General features: G+C 32.0%; 2 protein-coding genes across 9 annotated transcripts in view; one reads left to right on the top strand and one right to left on the bottom strand.

Moving 5' to 3' along the window:
• The window catches only part of ssh (Protein phosphatase Slingshot), an 80,918-nt gene extending 58,148 nt beyond the window's left edge, over positions 1-22,770 (top strand). For 7 of the 8 annotated variants that reach the window (XM_015319622.2, XM_015319620.2, XM_089172775.1 and 4 more), the window contains 5 exons: positions 591-656; positions 12,460-12,654; positions 14,906-15,175; positions 15,277-15,833; positions 15,918-22,770. In XM_015319622.2, the coding sequence (XP_015175108.2) occupies positions 591-656; positions 12,460-12,654; positions 14,906-15,175; positions 15,277-15,833; positions 15,918-18,229 (3,400 nt within the window). In that variant the 3' untranslated portion in view covers positions 18,230-22,770. Of the gene's footprint in view, positions 1-590; positions 657-8,887; positions 9,355-12,459; positions 12,655-14,905; positions 15,176-15,276; positions 15,834-15,917 lie in introns of those variants that run through there. The other variant, XM_015319628.2, reaches the window with a different exon arrangement.
• Positions 20,701-24,858, bottom strand: LOC107065587 (protein tipD). The gene is made up of 6 exons (XM_089172778.1): positions 24,519-24,858; positions 24,228-24,451; positions 23,753-23,942; positions 23,455-23,656; positions 23,182-23,376; positions 20,701-23,076 (listed from the first exon to the last, which is right to left on the bottom strand). The coding sequence occupies exons 1-6, from the start codon at positions 24,611-24,613 to the stop codon at positions 22,918-22,920; spliced, it is 1,065 nt and encodes a 354-aa protein (XP_089028904.1). The 5' UTR covers positions 24,614-24,858; the 3' UTR covers positions 20,701-22,917.
• Positions 24,859-24,964: the final 106 nt, after the last annotated feature.

Genomic DNA, 24,964 nt, shown 5'->3' with positions numbered 1-24,964 from the left:
TTTTTCTTCTTATTGTTAGTTAGAATGAAATGATGGCATTCGTATCACGTAAACAAGATGAAATCTCAGGTAAAGAAAACAAAATTAATGTATCGATTAGAATAAAAACTTAACAAAACAAAATAAAATATAGAACATTTCGATGATCCACTAAGTGACACGTGAATTTATTACATAAGACTGACGAGTATCGAAACACACGTTGTATATAATGTTGGTGTGTTGGTGCATCGTTTGAAACGATAGAGAGAGTGCAACGTCGAGCAAAAGTCCTCGAGTGTGCATCTCGAAATAGCAGCAAGCAAACTAAATACAAAACCAACAGTCTCGTAATAGAAGGACCATTTTCGTGCCGATATAAAATAAAGAAGTTAGCCATATAGTGTTCGATAAAACAACAACAACAACTACGAGAGTACAAACTCTGACAAATACTAAGAGACATAAGACAAAGAAAAAAATGAGACGATCGATCGAATCACAACCCTTTCTATGTTATAAAATCGTCTTTGCTTTTAACTAAGGGACACGTGAATATCTAACTTCCGGTTTCGTTTTTTTTTTACCTATTTTTTTTTTCTATGTTACAGGGGCTTCAGTGTCAGCGTTTGCGGTCGACAGCACATCTTCAAGCCTGTCTCTGTTCAAGCCATGTGGTAAGTCTTTCTAATAATAATAATAATTACAATAATTATCATAATTATATATATATATATATATATAAGTACGTAACACGTTGAGAGATTCTCGAAGGAAAGGAATATAAACGCGTGGGTGGAGTTCATTGATAGCACGAACAAAAGCGCAAAGGCGGTTCGTTTTTCTTTCTTTTTATTATTTTTATATTTTTTTATTCTTCTCTATGCATCTCTAATCAAAATTTGGACAACGGATAATTTATTAATTTTAATCCTTGATAATTATATTTTTTTTTTACTTAAACAAAATTTTAATTGAAAAATCAAATATATTTATAGTTTAAACAATTACGTAAACGTTTGAGAAACGTTCAAATAAAACCTTGTATAATCTTGAAATTCTATTTATTACTAATAGTATGTTCGTTACACACGTGTATAACCTTCGATAACTCGTATCAACAACGTTCAATAAAAGAACTTTTGTGTGAGATGTCATTGAATCAGTTTACTGTTGAATTTCGAAGAGGACGGTGCGTTAAATTCATATTCAGTGCTTTTATACTACAATATACGTTTCTTACGATTAATTAACTATTATTTGAGGTAAATTAATACACAATACTATTATTAAATTGAAACAGGTTTTTTTTTTTTTTTTTTTTTTTAATAATTATTTCGAATCGAAAAATATCTTTTGCGTTGAAAAATTAATTAGAATTTCATCGAATAGTAGCATCGGTAAAATCATTATAAAAATAAAAATGTGATAAACAATGACACGTAACAACACAATCGTTGATAAAATGAAAGGTAGAATATCAAAGATAAGGGAAAGGGTTATCGCAACACGGAAGAGTCAAAGAGTGAAGAAAACAATAAAAAACAAAGTTAAACGTGGGCTGTGACTTTTTAATTGATCGGCATATCCCGATTGTCTACACGAGTGGACTCTTAAGGGATACCTTTTTCCTGACTGTGCCCAACCCTCTTCCGTTTCATTTTAAAGACCTTCTCTCCACTCTCGGTGGAAACAACGGATGGTTTCTTCCCACGCATTATCAGATAATACGTTTATTCGTTCTAATTATCTCGCGATCCGTACAATCGAGAATCGATTGGTTAAATGGGATTTTATTTTTCAATTCTTAAAAGAGAAACGAGACACACATTAACGAGAGATGATAATATTTTCTTATTTATTTTTTTTTTTATTTCATTTTATTTTATTTTATTTTAATCTTGTTGTCGTCTATTGCAAACAGACGAAGGTATAAATTATAAATAATTTGAATGCTTCGTTCTAATTATTTCGTGATTCGTGATTTGAGATTTTGAATATTAATAAGAAACGTGTTGCTACGTTAATGAGATAAATATTTTTTTTTAAATATTTGTCAATTTTATTTCATTTTAATCTTTTCGTCTATTGCAAGCAGATGAAATTATAAATTATAAATACGTTTTTTAATTTGAGAACGTGTTGTCACGTTAATGAGACTTATTTATTATTTAAATCTTTTTCTTGTCATTTATTTCAAACAATTTTAAAACAAACTTGACCTATTCTGCAAACTCTAAACAAAATCGTTCAATTTAACGCTAGAAATTATAGATCATCGATACTGATTTTTCGTTCTAATTATTTTACGATCCAATTTGAAGTTGAAAACGTTAAAAAAAAAGAAACGTGTCACATTAATTAAAAAAATATTTAATTATAGATAGATATTATTTTGATTTATTAATACAAAAAATACTTTCAAACAAAGTAGAACTATTTTCTCAATTCTAATAAATCATTTATCATCTTTGAACCAACAAAAATTATCATAAAGCTTAGTAATCTTCAAAGAATGTCTTCGTAGAAAAAGTAAAAAAAAAAATTCGTCACAATTTCCTGGATGATATTTGAAATAGATAGATGATTAGAAGATTCGCCAAAGAAATATATTGTATTTCTTCTTTAATTCGTATCCAAGTTTTTTTTTTTCTTTTTATTTTTATTTCTTGTTCTTGTCCTTTTTCATGTTATCTTTTTCTACAAGAAAAAGCATCAAAGAATTCAGGTTCGTTAGCTTCGTCGGTTTGTGCAACGGCACTTTTGAACGTTCTGTGTCGTCTCTGTCCTATAAATAGAAAAAGAGGGAAGAGGAAAATAACACACACACATACACACACCGCATACATTTACACATACATCTACGTACATAAATATATAGTCATTTTTGTAATAAAAAAAAAAAATAAATAAATAAATTAAATTACAAAAAAGCCTTCATTTGTAAAGTGTTCATTCAAAAGTTGATTTTACAACAAGAAACATTCATTGATATGATTAACATTGATATTATATTTCAATGTATAATAATTCATTTAGAAAATCATGTTAGTTTGCAAACATCATTTTAAACTGTTAGGTTTAGTTGTCGTCAGCAACTGTTCGAGACTCCTCTGAGTTTGTTCTGAGTTTGTCGTCGTCGTCGTCGTCGTCGTCGTCGTCGTCGTCGTCGTCGTCCTATTTTTGGAGAAGCCTCGTCGTTGCTTCTCGACCATCATCATCATCATCATCTTGGTGTTTGTGTTGATGTTGGTAGTAGTAGTGTGGTGGTTAGTGTGGTGGTGGTGGGGTTGCCAACGACCATGGACTATCGCCCGCGCCATTTATGGGCGCGTCGCGACGCATGGTCACTTACTTTAAAAATGCCCAATTTGTTTTAATATTATTAAGGAAAATAAATAAAAAAAAAAAAATAATAATAATATGTGAAAGAAAAGATAATGAAACTAATAGATAAAAAATTAAATTATTGGGGTAGTAATACTTAAGGGTTAATCGGATTTTATTTGTTTATCTTGATGAAGAATCGATCAGGAATTTGTTTATTAAGAATGAAATATTTGAAACTCGGTCGCACAGATATTATTATCATCATAATCATCATTATTATGCATGTATATTTTCTTCGAATGTAGAACATTGGCATTGCATTCAGTTTAACAGGAAACGATGAAATTTATTGCATTTCCGATTTTCTTTTCTCATTGCACTACTACTACCTACATACTCACATATATATATATATTAATTTGATTTTACTGTTTTCTTTGAAACGATTAAAGGAGAAAAATGATAAGTGGTAGTTATAAATTCTTCGCTTTTAAGTTCGTTTGAGAAAATATGTGGGTCGTGTGTCTAGAACAATGTAAAAGCAATTAACTGTCTCTTATTGTCCCAGCATCATTGCAAGTTCATCTTCGAAGATGTAATTATCGACTCTAAAAGCAATTATCTTTCTATAGAAAGAAAAACAAAAATAAAAACAAAAAAAAGATCATCTAGAATTATCCTGATCGATCATCCCACGTAACTTCTTTTTTTATTTTACGGATTACATGAAATTTCTATAAACGAGGTTAAATTTGAAAGGTAACCTAAGATGGATAATAATAATAATGCTGATATTGATTATGATGATGATGATGATTATGATGATGATAATGATGATGATAATGATGATGATGGGTTTCGAAAATTTTCAGAGATCATTCGATAAAACGGAATCGTATTATACTTTTTCATTGGAATGAAATTTCATGCTATTACTCCCCCCACCTCATTGGTGTTGTTACTGTTCTCTGTTGAAGTAATAAAGCATTGAATGTAGAAGGGTAAGGAAGGGAAGGGAAGGGAAGGGAACGTGGCCAATCGGCACTTTAGGTCGCGTTTCTCCACGAACTGGTTTTTGTTCTTTCGCGGAGGGACATAAAAGATGTCGGTCGGGCAGCAGGCTACTTTTTCCAGGTCACCGTGGTGTGAGCCCAGCCCCGTGTATCGTTGGGCGTGGTGAACGATAAGATAAATACTATTTTCGTTAGATTTTACGGAAATTTATTCGCGTTCAACCTCAACAGGTACGTGTTGTACACGTGTACAACAGTTATACTCATACGTGTGTTTTAATTACATCAAAAAATAATATATATATATATATGTATACATATGTATATGAACAGATATTCGTGTACAATATTTATACTCATACTCGTTTAACTATATGAAAAAAAAAAAAACATATACATATATATAGATGTATATATTTTAATCGAAACTCGATTCTCGTCGTCCTCATCTTCTAATCTTTCTGCCTCATTAACCGATAGAAAATAGAATAAGAAGAATAGGAAGTAGAAGTAGAAGAAGAAGGAGAAGAAAACGGGCGTGCGCTCGTTTAACCGGCACGAACTAAAGGAGCAGGAAGCGTTAGCGGATCACTGAGAATCAATGAACTTTGTTAGAGTCTGATGAACCGGTTAAGTTTTCCAATCGAATGACGAAGGCACGACTTCGATATGACACCTTCGATACCCCGTTGATAAGACCGCAAAATCTCGCTAGATTTTATCCCGCAACCAGCATTCATTCCGTTCAACTAGTGTGTTCTAAAATTCAATGGATACGTGGGTGGATGGTTTTGGTTTAGGTTTAATTTTCTAATATAATTCTAATCGTGTTTAAGATGATCTCAGTTTCTTCTTATTCTTATTCTAATTTCTATTGCAGTAACAATTTTTTATACAAAAATATTAGTAGATATTAGTAGAATTCTTTTTTTTTTTTTTTTTTTTTCTTTTAATACGACATGTCGTGATGCAACATCATTGATACGTGTGCTAATTTCTATTTTTCTTTTTTTTTTTTGCATTGATCGCAAGTTGTTTTTGATAACGTGTTACTGTATAACATTACTCATAACGTGTATCGTGAAATATTGCGGATTAAGCTGTAAAATGATCAACCTACTTTTGCCATATATTACGCATCATAAAAATATATTATTGATTATTCAATTATACTTATTTATTCATTATTATTATTTATATTATACCAATCGTATAACACATAATATTAAAATGAGAATCAACTATACACTTTGATAGTTAAAAGTTAAACTCTCGTGTTGTTTGTGTGTGTGTGTGTGTGTATTAGAGATAATATAATAAAATAACGTAACCATTGAATGTTGATCTAATCAACGATAATTCAACGATCGATGTTTTCATGGAATATCGATACGAAACCTGTTAAAGGACTTTCGGTTTGTAAAGAGATGAGGATCCCCATTCTAGATTGGCCTCGATTGAATAGCACACTCGATAACTTTGTTCCCTCGTCACTGTCAGTTTCTGAGTTTCAAGAATATCTTCTATCTTCCTTTCCTATCTCTCTCTCTCTCTCTCCCTCTCTCTCTCTTTCTTTCTCTGTTCAATTTCTGAACCTAGGGAGATCTCTTTGTTCTCACCTATACTCTGATAACGTTACTCTCGTAACGTCTAAAGTTCCAACTTTGTAAACTAAAACGTTCGACAAATACCTTCATGTGAAAATCATCCGAATATTTGAAAATGTCAAGATTCGCATAAATTAAATGTTAACAGGTACAAAATATTTCGGTGATAATCATTCACGCGTGTCTCATTAAAATCAAATCGTGCGTATCATCCAATAGTAATTATCACTGTGATTTTCTATCTATACATATTTATATGTATATGTATGTGTGTATGTATCTTTTTGAAACGTGAGATGATGACTCATCATCGAAGACTCCTACCTTTTTTTTTTGTTCTTTTTCTTTTTCTTTAACTTCTTCATCATCATCTCCTGTTCGTATTTATGAAGGAAGAGGACCTTCTTATCCGCACTGTTGCGTAACGGACAACGACAAAAGGGTTGCGGACCGTCGACCAGGATCGGTTCCGGCTCGAAAACACTGACCGTTATCTCATTATACCAATTGCTTTACTAGGTCATTATTTTTTTTTATTTTTTATTTTAGAGAAAGGACTTTCAAACAAAACAGAAGATTATTAGATACGTTAAAGATGCAACAGCACACACGTGGTTTTATTATAATACCCCCTTTTGTTATCTTTGTTTTCATATTTTTTGTTTTTATTTAGTTTTTTTTTTTTCATACACAAAGGTGCATAATTATAGGTTTAAATTGATATGCTCATGAATATTGCAATATGAGAAATGGGATTTAATAAATAGAATTATAGTATATATGATTACTTATGCATACACGTATACACATATACATACATACTTGAGTTATCTGTACCCAATAAAATATATTTAAATCGAAGACATATATACTTCGACAGACCTAGCAATTTATAGCAAACGCATATATACGTCCATATTATTACTCAAAGGTTTAACAAAACCAGTAAAAAAAAAAAAAAAAAACCAATATGTAATTCCTGATAATCTTTGAATTGTTGGTTATCTCAGAAGAAGAAAAAAAAAGAAAAAATTCGCGATGGAATCTTTGTCCTTGAACGATTCACGTTCTCCTGTGTTCATCCAAGATCAGTCAGAAAGAGAAAAAGAGAAAAAGAGAGAGAGAGAGAGAAAAAAGAATCTTTTAACTCCTTATTCTGACGATGACTCGTTCTGGGTGGATTCCTTCTTCTTCTCTCGTTCAAGCTGATTTATCGTCAGTCCTGGGATATGGTGTAACAGGGTCAGACCATGTCTCGTGGGATTTTATACGAGACTGTTTCTTCGATCTTTTCTTACCAATTCCACCCCTTCCCTTTCACCTCCCTTCAAAGCACGTAAATACTTTCCCTTTTAAACGTTTTAACCCGATGATTCTCTAATGGAGTCCAACCTAACGAGAAAATACTTCTTATCTTTCTATTTTTTTTCTTTCTTGGATACAATCTTTTTGTACGCGTGCTTTTCTTTGAGATTTCGCTCAAAAAAAAAAAAGAAAAAAGAAAAACAGAATTTAAATTTGTCTTTTTTATATTTTTGTTGTTGTTGTTAAGTATAGTGAAAAGAAGAATTTGATTTCTATTTATCTAGTAATAATAATATAATTGTTTAACGAAATTGAACGAAAAGAAAAAGAAGAAGTATTTGAAAAATGTTTTTAGAGAGGATTGCAGAGAGATTGGAATTTTTTTTTTCTTTACTCTTAAAGAAGTAAGAAATAAATCTCTTAATCAGAAGTACCGATCTCTTTCTCTGCTCGTGTCATTCGAATCAGGAGAGAAGAAAAAAAAAAGAAGAAAAAAAGAAGGATCGTTGATGTAATTGCAATTTTGTTACCTTAATCGGTTTGATTTCGAACGAGATCTAATTGTAAATGTTAACGATTGGATGATACAAGGTAAAACGTATGAACATCTTGAGTGTTGTTTTAAAATTCCATCGATTAAAAAAAAAAAAAGAAAAAAAAAAGAGGTTTTTTATATTCGTTCTTTCATGATCTCTTTGACGTTTCTTTTGTTTCACTTCAAACTAATAATATAAAATTTTTATTTAATTATATTAATTAATTTAATATTATAACAAAAATGTAATTTTTTCTCTTTAACGAATACCTAGAATAGGTAATGTGTTATAAATTATTAAGATAATTTGATAAATGACACAGTTATCGAACACTTTAACGGATTAACCAACATTCTAGTTAATTATCTAGATAATTTGTAGAATAAGTGATTTGTATAATTTAGCGATAACAGCAATACTAAATATGGCCTCCCCTGTTCTCTTTCACATCAGCATCCAATCCCCCCCACTTCGAAGAATACGTCGAGTCTTCTTTACCGTCGTCGAGTCTTCAAGTATCACGCGTACTCTATTCTCATCACCGAATCATCATCATCGGTTTCTTCTCCTTCTCTTCTTCTCTCATTCTCTCATCTTGTTCAGTGAAACGTGGCTCACGACGGTGTACACTTCGACGAAAGATTATTCCACTATTTTATACATTTGTTCGTTAGTTTCTTCCTTCTAAGAACATTAACCATAAGTGGTGTTTCTTCCTTAGTTTATTTAAATTTTTGTTTTGTTCCTTTTTTTTTTTTTTTTTATTAACTTTCCTAAAGTATATTATTAATAAAAGTAAATTTTACGTAAAGTGATGCAAAAAGTTGTCATTATTATAATTAATAAATCAGAAATGTGATCAAGAAGATGATTAAATTAAAAATAATATAATAAATAAATGCAAACTTCTTATTTTGATCAAAGATTCTTTTATCAAACTATCATTTTTTATTTTTTAATAAAAATAATAAAAGGGGACAAAAAGTGTATATTAAAGTGAACAAGATAAGTGTCTTCTTACGGTTGTCCCATTCAAGGAGACAAGAAGGAAGGGTAAAAAAAAACGAAAAGTTCAAGAAGAAGAAAAAAAAGATTATTCTTTATCTTGCATCTGTGTGTGAGTGTGTGTATGTAAGAAGAAGGGTCCTATGACCTTGACGGTCCTAAGACTTGAATCCTGGAGCCGTATGAATTACAGTGTCTCATTCTCGTATCCTCCACCTCTTCCACCTCCTTCTACTTCTCGTAGATGGAAAAAGAGATGACGATATTTACGAGAGGTACGATCGTAGGGTCGATCAGATGACCTTGACGGGAATAGCTCGCAAGGTCGGATATCAGACTGTTTGTTAGTAGTAGAGTGTTGTTGTAATAGGACGGGAAAGTAAAGAAAAAGATCTAAAAAAAAGGGACATAAGGCAAGAAAATGTTGTCAAGTGGTAGTGATAGTGATTATGGTTGTTATTGTTGTTGCTTTTATACTACTACTGGTATAATACTATTTATTTTACCTATGATACTTTGGATTATTCGATTAACAAAGAAGAAAAATATAGTAACGTGTGTTGTTTCTAAAGCTGCCAGGTGGGTTCATTTTGTATTTTATGTTTTTCTCTTTCTTTTTCTTTTTTTTTTTTTATGCTTATTTTTATTTTTACCGACGAATTCTATTTATGCAGTTTTCTTCCGCATGAAATAAATAAAAAAAAAAAAAAAAATACCAGAAACTGGTGTTATTCGTAAAAGAGGGAGGGAAAATAGGAATTCCCCGACTAACAATAAGTAAAGTTATGATTCATCTGTACCATAATAAGATTAGTATACCATCATTGGAAACATTGCAAAAGTTTATGCAAAATATTTTCCTACTTTTATCTGTCATTTTAACAAACAAACAAACAAACAAATAATATAAATCTCCATACGATTAAAAAACTTATATTATTTTTTTTATATAATTAAAATGCTTCATGCGTAGAATTTGTTTATACGTTTTAAACTACTACGTTTTGGGGCTATTTATTTTCAAAATACACGTCACAATTGTCTATGGAACATACTTTAATCATATCTCTTCTGTATAATATACTCGTTTGGAATTTTTTCAACTATATACATATATGCATAATTTCTATACGAAAAAGGAAATTTTCATAGGAGTCTCACGTGGTTCACAATTTGTTTTTATTACCAATGTCATTTTGGTAGTAGACCACGTGTTGCATCTTCTTTGTTCACATCAATGCACGCATGAACGAATATCTATCTACATGTGTGTGTGTGTGTATGTGTGTATGCATTTACTATGTATAGATATACCGATGGTACAAGAGAGACCAAACATCTATCTTTGTAATTTTCTCTTTTTCCTCGATTTCGCGTTGTTCTCGTTGGTTCTTTCGTAAATGCGTGCACCACACATACACACACACACACACACACGTTTGGCATTTATCCAGAGGAAGCAAAATTCTCTGAAGAAGATACACGAGTTTAAACTACATGAGTGTTTCTATTTTATTTTTTTACTTTACTTTTATTTCTACGTATACGTTTTAATGTATTCGTCTATTCTCTGTGCACATACATATATGTGTGTATGTATGTTTGCAAGTATAATAGTGCAAGGTACAATGATCGTATGTATTGTAATCGAAACTTCCTGTCAGAGGTGAATTTAGATTCAGGAAATGTTACTTACTTTCCTTTATTTTTATTTCTTTTTTTTTCTTTTTCTTTCTTTTCCTCCATTAGACAGATGTCCGAAAGGTTTCTTTTTTTTTTCTTTTTGTTCTACGAAGAGAGTTAAATGACATTTGTGATTGGTTGATGGAAAGGATTGGAATAAAAAAAAAGAAAAAGATAATGAAAGAAAGAAAAGTTGTTTAGCAATTTCTTCTATTTTCAAGCATGTGTTACCAGTGTCACACAGCATAGTAGAAGTGAAACTTATTTTTCTTTTAGTTATGCCAATTATTCGGTTTCTCTAACGACGAATTTTAAATATAGAAAAAGAAAGTTTTTGAGAAGGAGAAGGAGGAGAGGTATATAATTATATTAATATCGGTTTCGCGTTATTTTCTGAATAAAAAAAATATAAAAAAAAAAAAAAAGAAATGAAACAGGTTATACTTGTGATAATTAAAATATTTCAGAGGAAAAAGATTTTTAAATGTTTTCTATTATTTTTCCCATTTTTAATTCTATCAAAATTATTTTTAAAATTGAATATAATATATATTGACACAATAATATATAAATGTAAAATGTATATCAAATATGAATAATATATTTAATAAATAATAATATTATACATTTAAATTAGAAAGTGCATTTTAAAAATGGAATTGACGTTTTTTACTGAATTTTATCGATTTTATTTTTAATGAAATTATTGTTGGAAATTTCCTATAATTAGTTTTTCACGTTTATAAATGTGATTGAAGGGAACAATTGTGATAGAGAAAGGAGGGGAAAAAAAAGGAGAAAGAGTGACGAACAACGAGCAAGGAAGAAGATGATTTTAGGAATAGGTATTTCCGTAACAGTATACCTCTGTCTTATTATATACACACACACACACACACTCTCTCTCTCTCTCTCTTTCTCTTGCTAACATATGAAGGAAATAAAAAGACGACGTTTATGTTCTCTCACCCTCTCTCTCACCCTTTCTCATCCTCCCCATTTCATCTTATTCTTTATATACCCTTATTTTTTTCATTTAGGGGAATCACACTTTATGGTCGTATAAATAAAAATATTTGTGTGTATGTGTGTGTGTGAATTTTCATTTCAGTGAAAACAATTCTATATAATAATCATAGTCATAGCTCGATCATCTTAATTCTTCAATTCTGAATCAAAATTTTGAATGTGATTAAAGAGTAGTATAATATTAAGTACACATGATGACGACAAGAAGACGGGGTCGTTGTGTGTTACGTCATCATTTTGATCCTTGAAATTCTGCTGTTACGTCGTCGAATTGGGAACATTATATTGTTTGGCCGACATTTCAAGGTCTCATAAGAGTATGCTGCTGTAGCAAATCGACCTTCGAAATGAAGTTTATTAATTGCTCCGGTTTTCTCTCTCTCTCTCTCTCTCTCTCTCTCTCTCTCTCTCTCTCTCTCTCTCTTTACTGTTTCTATATAGTTCTTTCTTGTACTTTTTCTTAATAAAATTTCGTAAAATCTTGCATATGTGTGTTAGAAAGAAAAAACGAATTTACTTTTTGTTTTTCTTTGATATCTTCTTCGCAACACGGAATCTCATTAGTCAAAGGAGAGATAAGGATTTGTGTGTTAAGGAAAGGAAGTAGCGACAAGGAAATCTTACTTTTCCACTTTAAAAAAAGGAAACAATTACTTTACCACCGAGATAAGAAAGTAAAGAACCATGGTGGTTTTTTAACCGCACACAGTATTATATAAATACTTGTTGAGTAAAGAGTACACTTCTGTCCATCGAATTGTTATTACTTTTTTTTCTTTTTTTTTTTTTTTCTCTAAGAAATTCTAATGGTATGGAAAACAAACAATTGAATAATAGTTGTTACGTATCGATAATCCTATATAACTATAAAATTGAATTTCCATCATTAAAAATGAATTTTGCAGCTCGTTAACTTTGATTTATATTTATTTGGGTTTTCTTTTTTTTTTTTCTTTTTTTTTTTCGTTTCAGGTCAGCTTTGCAAACGTTACACAAGGTATCGAGCAAGGCTCGCGAACAAAACTATTTCCTGGGTGGATTATCTCATGATTGGGTCAGTTACTATGAACAACGAATTGAAAGTGATCGATCGTGCCTCAACGAATGGCATGCAATGGATAATTTGGAATCCCGACGACCACCCTCTCCAGATAGTGTACGCAACAAGTGAGTACCCTTCATTTTATTTTATTTTTTACCTATCTTTTTTTTCTTTTTTTTTCTTCTTTTCAATATATCAAAGTGTGATATTACGTATTTGCAAGGTTGATACATTTTATTTTAATACCCGTGTTAATGTCGATGGAAGGACGAATTCAGTGACCTGTAATATAATGACATTGAGTTAATTCTCAATAAGATATAAATATAAAAAAAATATCATGTGTGCACAGATCACACGTGTTAGAAGTGAAACCTTCGAAAAACTAAGTTTCGAGAGAATGAGATGAATGCAGAATATCAGGTGTAGGATAATTGTAGGGTTTATTTGTTATAATATTATTATTATAATATTGTTACCATATTCAACAATTATTTTACGTTTATTGGCATATAATACATAACATATTACACAATCCTATATGTTTGTCTCTTTTTCTCTCATTATTTAGTATAGCAGCCGTTTCATAGCTTCGTTTCATAGCTCCGTTTCATTTCTTCGTTACATAGCTCCGTTTCCGTTTATTTACTTTTCAGATCACTCCCATTCTAAAGAAGTTTTCACTTCAATAATATTATAAAAGAAATATGATAAAAAAGAAAGAACAGATTAGAAATAAATTACAAAATTTCAAGCGTATATCATTTACTCAAAGAGTATTTCGATAGATACGAAAAAGGCCACGTGACTAAAAAAAAAAAAAAGGAATATTTTTCAACGTCAATACGTCTCGAGAATAATCGATAAAGATGAAAACCCAACCAACCACCACCAGATTCATCTCAAAAACCAGCTGGTAGGAGTTAGTCCGCGCGGATTTAGCTTGGTTCCTTGCCAAAACTCAATCGTTTCTGACGTATCTACTTTCCTACGTGTATATAATATGTGTATATGTGTGTGTGTGTGTGTAGATTTCACACGCTGAGAAACTGACCGAGAACATAACTTTATCACCGTCCTTCAATTATTTCCAGTTTCTACGTCTGACACCCTCCTTCTATCTTCCTCTTTCTCTCTCCCTCTCTCTCTCTCTCTCTCTGATTGGTTCTCTTTCTACCCCCCATTCCATCCATCCCCACTAAACCTTCTTCCACCTTTTTCAAAGATATTGGATCAGTCGATTATTGTATATTTATGAATGTTATAAGAAGGAATTACCGGTTTCGTTCGTTACCATCAAACACCCACCCACCCCCGGTTTCTTTGAGAATATTTCACTCACGTATTTCTTTCTAACACCGTTTTATCCTCAACTAAGGAGGCCGCCATTATGCATCGCTTATACGACGATTCCACCTTTTCTAATCTATAAGTTATATAAATTGTTATTCAAAATGTACATTCGTAATAATTCATATGATTTTTTTTTTCGGATAAAATAATAATGGTGATGATGAAAATCTAAAATGAATTCTGAACGATTAAAATTATCACTGAATGAAATAATTGTATTTACAAAAATTTAATTCCAAATTTTTCTCTATTATCTATCTTGCTAAATTATTTATTATATAATAAATAATGTAATGAGAGTATACTATAATACATTGTGTTTAAAATATAAACCATATTAATTTTCTAAAAAACAAAAAGAACAATTGGCACAATAAACTTGTAAAATTCCTCGTTTCATTAAAATCTCTTTGAAACACTGACCTACATCAAAGTTTCTTGAAAATAAACCCTGGCTCGTGTACACAAAATACTAACTGAAATAATTTCTATTTACTAAAGAGAATAACAAAAAAAAAAGAATACTTGAAAGAGTTCGTAGACCTCTTCCTTTTGTTATTTGTTTCTTTCAACGTGGTATAATACACACATACACACACATATACACACCAAGAATATACGAATTGCTCACGCACGAATTCGTAGAATAGATTCGAGCACCGAAAGGAAAGTGGTGGGGGAAGGAAAAGAAGGTTTTGTTTACAACGATCGTAAACAAAAAAGAAAACATGTGTTTAATTCGGTTATACTAATACTTTAATTCCATATTTGGGCATCAACTGACCTACATAAATTCTTGGAAGTTGTTAGCTCGGTTAAATGACTCTTTATACGATATAATATAGTAGTTTTCATACTTTTAAAGAAGATCTTTCGATATCATAGGAATCTTTAATATTAAACCCTTTGCTTACAAAATTGTTCAAAACCCTGTAATAGGGCTGATCAGTAAAATGATTGACCTACTTTTTATATTATTAAAAATATAGTATATTTTGTGGTTTTTTTTTTTTTTTATTACAGACCGAGTGAAAGAGATGAGACAGAACGAGTAATTCGATCAACGTTAAAAGAAATCATGATGTCTGTTGACCTAGACGAAGTTACTTCAAAATACATCCGAGGAAGATTGGAGGAAGATCTTGATATGGATTTAGGTGAATTTAAACCATTCATCGATCAAGAAATGCTTACAATATTGGGACAAATGGATGCACCTACTGAAATATTTGATCACGTTTATCTTGGTAGCGAATGGAATGCTAGTAACTTGGAGGAATTACAAAAGAATGGGTACATATATATACATATATATATATATTTATGTTATGTGTTATCTATATATTTGTTTTTTCAATGAATTTATGTATTTTATATATGTATCTTTGTTTCAGAGTGAGACACATATTAAACGTGACACGTGAGATAGATAATTTCTTTCCGGGAATGTTCACTTATCTGAACGTTCGTGTCTATGACGATGAAAAAACGGATTTGTTGAAACATTGGGATGACACGTTCAAATATATAACTAAAGCAAAGAAAGAAGGTTCTAAGGTATTGGTGCATTGCAAGATGGGTGTTTCAAGATCAGCATCGGTTGTGATAGCGTACGCTATGAAGGCCTACAATTGGGATTTTTCTCAGGCGTGGAAACACGTCAAAGAAAAACGTAATTGTATCAAACCTAACAATAGTTTTCTTTTACAATTGGAAACGTATCAGGGTATTTTAGACGCCATGAAGAACAAAGAAAAATTACAAAGATCTAAATCCGATACTAATTTAAAATCTCCTTCATCGGTGAAAGATCAATCGAAGAAGGAAGAAAAAATTGATAATAGAAATAACGGTTTGCAAGAGATATCTGGTTTAGAATTGAAGAAGAGTAATCAAAGACCCAAAAGTTGGTCCCCTAACGTGGAACTAACGGAAAATATGCTTCCATCTGGTACACAATTTATTTTGTTATTTGATCGATTTAATGATAACACAAATTATTTTACAATTGATAGTTAATTTTGTATAATTTTAGCACCACTGTCGCAATCCTTGGAAAGTATAGACAAAGTAGGTAGCACGGAGGTTACGAGGGAAGACCTTTTACGTGGTTCCAATCAAAAATCAACGATGGATCAAGAAGCACGTAACGTTTTGATGCCTTGTGATAATGGTCAATCCTATAGCGTGTCGCAGAATCAGATATTTCATCTTCCTGGTCCTGACACACCTTGCACGAAACACAAAACCTCTAACAAATCGGAAACGCAAGGACAAAGACGAAAAGGTTTGGTTTTAAATTTGACGAATCAATTTGAAGCCGCTAGCAGCAAACCCTCATCACCTGGTTCGGATTCGGAGGGTAGTAAACCATTGCCCCAAAGTCCAGATGAGATCGAGGAAGAAAAAAAACCTTTGGAAAATGGTCTTGATCGATCACAAGGTACAACATCGGACGCTTTGACGGTCGAACAAGTTGTCTGGGATCCAGGTGAAAAAAGACGTAGAAAGAAAGAAGAAGAATTGAATGGAGAGAATATAAATGACAGTGAATGTCTAGTCTGGACTGCAGCAAACGATACAACAACAGCAACGTGCCCTGAGTCGTGTAATAGCCTTCTACTCAAGGCTAACGGAGAAATAGTGAGTAACAGTGAGAATAACGAATGTGTCGCGTGTGGACCAACGAATACACCACCTATGACAGTAACAACTAGTATGACGACTATGACGACTATGACGATGACAATGACGACGACAATGACGACGGCGGCAACTGCAACTGCAACGACAACTGCGACGACGACAACGACAATGACGACGAGTAATAATTTCGGTAGGAAAGTGAAAAGGGATGGTGATCCGTTCAGTGCACAATTAGACAGGGTGTTCGATCGGGAGGAAAGACGTGGCGAACCTAATACGACGAGGGATTCGCCTAGTAGACAAAGTTCTTGGAGTAGTTACGATAGCGCGGTTGTTCTCGACAACAATTCGGTACACAGCTCGTGGGCAACTCTACCTTCGAGAAACAGTTCCTGGGGATCATACGATATGAGACCCACCGATCTCTTAGGATCAAGCGGTCTATTTCCTTACGACAAGGAGGAAATACCTTGGCATCCTGGTACGGTCAAACGTACCAAACAAAAACTCGAAGAAGGTGTCAGCACTGCCGGCGTTAAACGCGTATGTACACAAAATTCTGATGCCGATGATAAAGACAACAGATTGACGGCAGAATCGGACGAGGTTCCTGTCGAAGGTTACAATTCTCTTTTACTTCATCATCATCATAATTCATCGCCAACACCGCGAAGGAGGGATTCATCGCCTAGCCAAGAAACGACTAATCTCAAAGTAGAAACAGCGAGAAATTCGCCTAGTCCTTTAGGTGGTATTGATATTTCATCGGTTTCTATAAGACAAGTCGGAAGATTGTCAACCAGCGCACCAGCACCTTCCTCATTATCTTCCGATACAGATTTACCTTCCTCTTTGAGATCGTGCAGATCCGAAAGCGAAACGTCCAGTCCCTGCGTCGTTAATACAACCCAATGTCCATCGGTGAAACATCATAAAATGGTCCTCGAAAATCTTAGCAACAAATCTATGTTTAGCAAACGGTGTTTATCCGTGGACGATTCACCGGAGTCCGAATGTCCAAGGAGTACGTCTGGTATAGTGAAGAATCTCAAAAAGGAATTCGAAGCAAAATCAACCAAATTAGAGAAAAACTTTTCCGATAGTGCTTGTGATAATCATGAGGGCACGTCGTCGATTTTAACACGACCGAAAAGGGACGTTAAGATTCGTAGTTTACCGTCATCACCGGTAATACCTCACAACGAATCGAAGATCCAAGCATCGTCTAGCGTCGGTGAAACTAAAGACAAAGAGGTTATTAAAGGAAACGACGATTCTAACGTCGTTCAGAACGCTACGGAAGATCTTTCGGTTAGGGTATTAGTAGGTAAATACGAAGTGGCCAAACCAACATCGACGGACTCTAAAAGATCATCTGACGTACAGTTACGTGGTCACAAGGATAAAGAGTGGGACTCTATGGAGGTTCATCCACCTGCTAAATCGAAAATTGCGCCAGAATTTGCCAGAAGATCGGCACCGATTATGATCAATAATAATCATTCTAATGCGCTTTTCGGTGAAACGACGACAACAAACGAAACACCCGGTAGACCACCTGTTCCTTCACCAAGTATCGTTGTCGCTAGCGTCGTAGCTAAGGCAGCTAGTAAAAAACAACAGCAGCACGGCAGAACTCATCCGCTTGCCAGGCTGCAGGTCAGGCCTAGGCACAACAGTCCAGTTTACAATACCATGTAAAAAAGAAAAACAAAACAAGAAGAGATAAAAAGAGAGACGATAAAAAAATACTCTTTTGACGATGAACGAGCGATTTACTCTGTTTATAGGACGACTGATAAAATGAGTAGTGTGTAATCGCGCGTTTGCCAACGTGTTTAGCGAGTCTTGCTAGGTTGGCATTTTTAAGTACACCCTCCCCTGCCCTACCCCCGTCGTCATTCACTCACTCACTCCCTCCCTCAACTCCTCCCCGCCCACGATTGAAACCGTGTGATCTCTTACATGCCAACGCGAGTGGTTGGTGGTTGCTCCTCGAACAGATTTTTAAATACGATTACTGCGTGCGATGAGAATGTTTTTAAATAATTATCGAGTTAAAGAAAGAGTGAGAGAGAGAGAGAGAGAGAGAGAGAGAGAAAGAGAGAGAGAAAATAGAAATATAACCAAGTTTAGTCGTTCGCACCCTGTTTCGAGGAATAAGAAAATGGATCTTTATTTTTCTTATCTTTCTTTCTCTCTTGTACTTTTCCTTTTTCTATATAATCACATTGTTAAAAAAAAAAAAAAAAAACTGCTGTTAGAAAAAGCTAGGCAGCAATCTTTTTAGTTCCTTCCTCTTTCAGAGATGATGCGCGTCATACATATCTTTGGCTTGGTGTATTAGTTAAAATTGTCTCTGTCGCACGGAGATAAAAAAGAAATGGTGCACAGTGAAAAAAAAAAATCAGAAAGAAAATAGTAATAGAATATATATAGAATATAGAATAAAAAATATAGTATAGAATAAAATAGAATAGAAAAAATGAAAAGAAAGGAAAAGAAAAGAAGAGATAAGAAAAGTAAAGTAAAGTAAAGAAAAGAAAAGAAAAGAAAAGAAAGTGAAAGTTTACGAAAATTGTTATTCCTAATGTCACATCTCGTCGTAAATTAGCGTTGTTGTATAGAGTATAAATATGAACGTAAAAAAAAATCAAACGTTGCGTTATCTTTATGATAAAACAAAGTAATAATGTACATTATACACGACGACGACGACGACGACGTTTGTGCTTGATTATAATGATGATGGTGATGATGATAATGATGATGATGATTATAATGATGATGATGATAATAATAATTATAATAATTATAATAATAATAATAATAATAATGATGATGAGATAAAATATTATGTGAATCAATTAATGTATGTATGTTCAAGGGAACGCGTGTGAAGAAGCATCGTCGTTGGCTTTTTTTTGAGTTTCATTTATAAAATGGCGAATGCTCAGTCAGGCTGTGAATGTAAGGTCTGAGCATCGCTCGTGAAGAAGACGTAGGCTTTTTTTTTGTTTCTTTTCAGCTTCGCTTTGAGTTTCTTCATGGATACACATAGTATTAATAATGATAATAATTACAAACAAACAAACAAAATAATAAACAAAAAATATACATAAATCATCGGGATTAATGTTAAAACGTGAAAGAAATAAAGAAAGAGAAAAAGTGAGAGAGAGTAATGGAGAAGGTAGAGGAAAGGGTTGGGGGTTGGGGTTGGGGGGAAGAAAAAAAGCGAAAGAAAAGAGGGATAATCTATCTAATCTATGACATTGTTGGGGAGTGATTAATTATTGAAACGTTTAAAAGAAAGGTTATATATTAAAAAAAAATAAATAAATAAAAATTAAAATTAAAAAGAAAGAAAGAAAGGCTATTACGAGGAGGACACCTCGGATCGATTTTAATGAATAAATAAATAAATAAATAAATAAATAGATAAATAAAGAAAAAATGAAACAGATAAAAAACAACACTATTAGCAATTTATAGTGAGTCTCATGTGATTAGAAAGAAAGAAAGGAAGAAATAAAAAAAAAAAAAAAACAAAGTATGTACTTTAAGTGGTGCGATGTAATAACACAAAGTTAGCAAAAAAGAGAGAGTGAGAGAGAGAGAGAGAATGTAATGAATGTTTAAAGAATGATTGTGAATAAAAAAAAAGCGCGAGTGTGATTCGATGAAGGTACTGGGATCGGTGAGCACCCGATATATATGTATATGTATATTTATATGTGTATATAATTCGAATTTATTTACCTCTATTTCGAATCGTTCCCGAAACAAACAAAAAATAAAGAAATAATTCATTTCGCTCGATCAGAGCTTATCTGTTGTTCTTAACTCGATAAGAAAAAAGAAGAATAATAAAGAGAAATAGAAAAAGAAAAGAAAAAAAAAGAAAAGAAACGATTCTCGCACACGATATAATTATAATAAGAAAATTAATAAGTCTCGTTATCACGCTCACGAGATGCATGTACCTTCATATTTTAATTGATCGTTAATTATCCTAACTATATTTGTACTCTTACTATTATAAATCGTCTCGTTGTTTAAGTAATTACGATTAATTCAGTTCGATCGATCGTATTTAATCCGCTTCATAATATCGCTGTTGTTGTTGTCACTACCATTTTTTTTCTTTTTTTCTTTTCATTGTTCCCCCCTTTTTTTGTTTTTTTTTTTTTAATAATTTTTTTTTACTTTTATTTCTCCAATTTGTTTCTTCTTTTTTCTTTTATTATTACACATTATATATATATAGTGTGTATATATTTATCATATTATAAACTCCTGCAAACCAAAAGTACAAGATTAGCTGTTAAAAAAAAAAAAAAAAAAAAAAAGAAAAAAAAACAAGAAAAAGAAAAAGGAAAAAAAGAGAAGAAGGGCTGCTGCGAGACGTGACGCGTAGATTTAATAATTCATATGGTCCTTTCGAAACATATCATCGATTCGTCGTTCATTTCTTTTCCCCTTTTTCCACCCCCGTTCTACCCCATTTTTCCATCACCATTCACCACCACCACCACCACCATCCCTTTTCGACAAACGAAGAAAGTCATCCCCTATCTCGAGATCGGGACGCTATATTGAGAGTTTAGATTTCGAACAAATGATAATGAAGAAGAAGAAGAAGAAGAAGAAAAATAATAATATTAATAATAATAATAATAATAACAATAATAATAATAATGATAATAATAATAAGAGTAAAAAAATACAAATTATAATTATAATAAAAAGAAGATCATAATGCGATACCATCATCACAGTGTTTTATCGCATATTGACGACCAATTTTTTATATACATAACATAAACATAAACATAACTACTCTTCGATGAAACGACGCGACTATTTTGCAGGAGGAGCGTGTAATGCCAATGTTCGTAAATTTTACACAAGCGCACTACGATTACCGTGTATAAATATATTTTATTACCGTACGAATTTTCAACCAAATAAATAAGAAGCTTCGTCGAGAAGATGATCGTTTTTTAGGCCAATCGATATGCGATAATTATAGCAAAGAGCGAGAGAGAGAAAGAGAGAGAGAGAGAGAGAGTATAAAAAATCCAAGTTCATCCCAAAGTCCCTCCCTCCCACTTCAGATAGAAAGATTAATTAATATTATAGTCTAATTAAGTAAATTTAAATGAAATGCCCACGTCGTAGAAAGAGAAAGAATGTGAGAAAAAAGAGAGAGAGAGTTCTTTTTTAAATATCTTTTTCTTTTTTTTTTTCTTTTTTATTAATTTTTTGTTTAAATAACGAGAGTGTCCTCTCTTTTCAACGATCAATTATTATTATTATTATTTGTTTGTTCAATAATTATATTTCTAGTAGTATATATAGCTTTATAGAAATCGAAAATTCGAATGTAAGAAGAAAATGTTGTAGACTTTAGACGTTTTCAACGACGCAATAGAAATAGAAAAAGAAGAAGAAGAAGAAAAAGAAGAAATGATTTAGGTACTCGTCGTTTAAGCGTCGCGTCTTTTTTAAACAAAAGAAGAAAAAATAAAAAAAAAAAAAACAACGTGCATGCGAAATTGCGCGAACGCGTCTGCGCGTTCTTGCTCTCTTAAGCGTGTTCCGAGCAAAACAATTTCTCTGATAAAAAGCGTTGTAAATCCTAGCGCCAAATGAAAAGAATTAAAAGAAATAAAATTAAAAAATGGTCGGCCATTTGTGAAGCCTACCGATCAAATTTCCTCCTCGAATATATCAAGTAAGTAAGAGTAAGTTTGTATTTCTTCGCGAATCGATGTGTGTCCCAAAAAAAGAAAAAAAAAACATTTTAAAAAATAATTCATTCTATATTTCATCGTTCTCGTCACTTTACTCATAATTCTTCTTCTTACTCTTCCTCCTCCTTACTCTCTTACTCCTTTATCCCTTCGTAAATACTTTCCTAAAGTAAAATTTACCCCTTACCATCCCCTCTTTTTGATTACACCCCTTGCTCATCCTACGTTCACAGTCAATCATTCGCTTAAGTGTGTGCGTTCAAACGAGAAACTGTGCGTATCATTATATACCCATGCACGTTATTATTTTAACGTGATTGGAGAAATAAAATGTGGAGAAAAAAAAAATGAAAAAAAAAAGAAAGAAAGATAAAAAAAACAAACAAAATAATAAAAAGAAAAACCGTGCGTTGTTCTGTGTAAATTTTGTACCATAGTTTGTATTTAATAAAAATACATTGTTTATTGCTTGAGAAGATCGAAGATGATGGTAGATAATATGTGTGTGTATATGTACCTTAATTTTGTTCCTTAAAATTATTCACGAACGTATAAAATCTTTAATCCTCGAATTAGTTTTTGTTTTTTTTTTGTTGAACGAAAACACATGACACGTGATGAAAATCAATTTTAATGCATTTTAATTTCGAAAATTGTTTTACCGGAACAAAAAGCGAGTTTGGGTAAATGTATTTCAGATTGTCTCAGTTTTTTTGCATATTTCGTATCAATCGGTCCAATTGCTATACTATAAACACCATTAATCAAATTTTTCACCATTCCCAAGGTCTACGACGAAGAAAGAAAAGATAAAGTAATTAAACATTACGCATTATTCTAATATTTAATAATCCGATAAAGTGTTAAGTATTCTTTTCATAGAAACAAACTTACGGAATGAGAACGCAAATCAACGATTCTAAATAAATTTTCATCAGTTCCTCCGCATGCAATAAAAAAATTACTTAAATAGTTTCCACAATAGAGCATGGAAGGGAAATTATCAGGGTCGAGACTTGCTATTAGTTTGCCACTTCCATAATCCCACAATTGAATGGGATTTTTTCTTTGCCAAGCGCATGTTAGGATCTTTTTACAAAGTAAAATAATAAGAAGATTGTCTGAATAAAGTCTTTAGATAGATAAATAATTAAATCATTAACATACATCTTTTCCATTCCGGCTTATATCAATGCCATCTCCGCACATGTGGACACCCGATATATGACGAAGAGCGTATGGTTGTCGAGTATCCCAAAACATTATGGTGTCGTCCCAACCACCGGTTATTATCTCGTGCGCTGATTTTGGATTAAAACAGGCAGCAAATACTCGAGACTTGTGTCCATCTACTTCGTCAAAGATATCACTGAAAAAAATATCATTTTGTTTATTTGTTTTATATATATATATATTTATTTTCATTTCGTATAAGATCAAAATTGAAGCAAAATTAAATGAATACCTCGCATGAAACACCCTTTCCTGAGTTTTCGTTTCTTCGTCGTACAAATAGACGTTTGTATCATCGCCAACCGTTACAAATTTTGGCAAATTAGGATGATAAGCCAAACCTAATGTTTGTCTTTTCTCTCTTATCGTGTAGAGACATTGTGAACTTGGATAATGCCAACATTTGACGCATCCATTTACGTCTAATAATAACACGTTAATCAGATTGTGTCATATGTTAAAATGGTATTCCAATTTATCGGGTAAAAAGAATCTATTTTGTTTATTCGGTATGTTAATTTTCTATAAACATTTTATCAAAACTTGAAACGCGATTTTTCTCTAGATTTCTTTTTGAACCGATAAATCGAAATATCTATTCAATAAATTACATAAATACAGTACAATTATGATTATTCGAAACATCGATTATCTAAAAATTGGTTATCGATCGAAAGTTAGAATATTTTTTAAATAAAAATACTAACAAGTAGCAATTAATGTGCGAGTTATAGGATGTGTTTTTCGAACAGGTCTATGTTTGATAGATGTTGTTGATCCAGGATTTTGTATTATTTCACTATCACGAAGAGATTTAGCTTTTTCACCAGTATCAGCCTTATAGAATTGTATGGTTCCATCGGTTAATCCTGCCGCCAAAAATTCAAATGTTTCCGTATAAGTTATACATAATACGTCGAATTCGGTTTCTCTGAAAACGATTTTAAATTATCATCAAAGACTATAGGCCAAGGGGTAAGAAAATATGGTAAACCTACGTCTGATTAGAAACAATTATGTTACCATCTAATTGATATGAATGATCTAAACTTTGTTTTTCAGAATTAGTCAATAAATGAGTAGTAGACCTCATTTTAATTTGATAATATATAAATTTAGAATATGAATCGTTATTAATTTACATCTGTAACTTTATTGGTTATGTTGTAATTTCCACATTTATTTCACTAATTTTATTTACAATTATCTCGTTTACTTTTTTATTTTTTATAAATTTAAAACGTTTTCTTTTGCGTTATTTCTTTACCGTCTTCATTTTTTTTTTTTTTATCACAAAGTTATTCTTGCAAAAATATTACATATTAGTTAATTTCAACAATTTCAAATTTATTTCATTGTATGCGCATGATGAACCGAGTTCAATGGTTCGATTAAATCGAATTAAAATTTAAATAAAATAATTGTATTTTATATTAAATTTTTA

The sequence above is a fragment of the Polistes dominula genome, unplaced genomic scaffold (assembly GCF_049000335.1).
Source record: "Polistes dominula isolate Pdom_NZ unplaced genomic scaffold, Pdom_raw_medaka contig_23, whole genome shotgun sequence".
Taxonomy (NCBI): Eukaryota; Metazoa; Arthropoda; class Insecta; order Hymenoptera; family Vespidae; genus Polistes; species Polistes dominula.
Note: the sequence above shows the minus strand (reverse complement) of the source record. Positions and strands in the feature narration are given on the sequence as shown.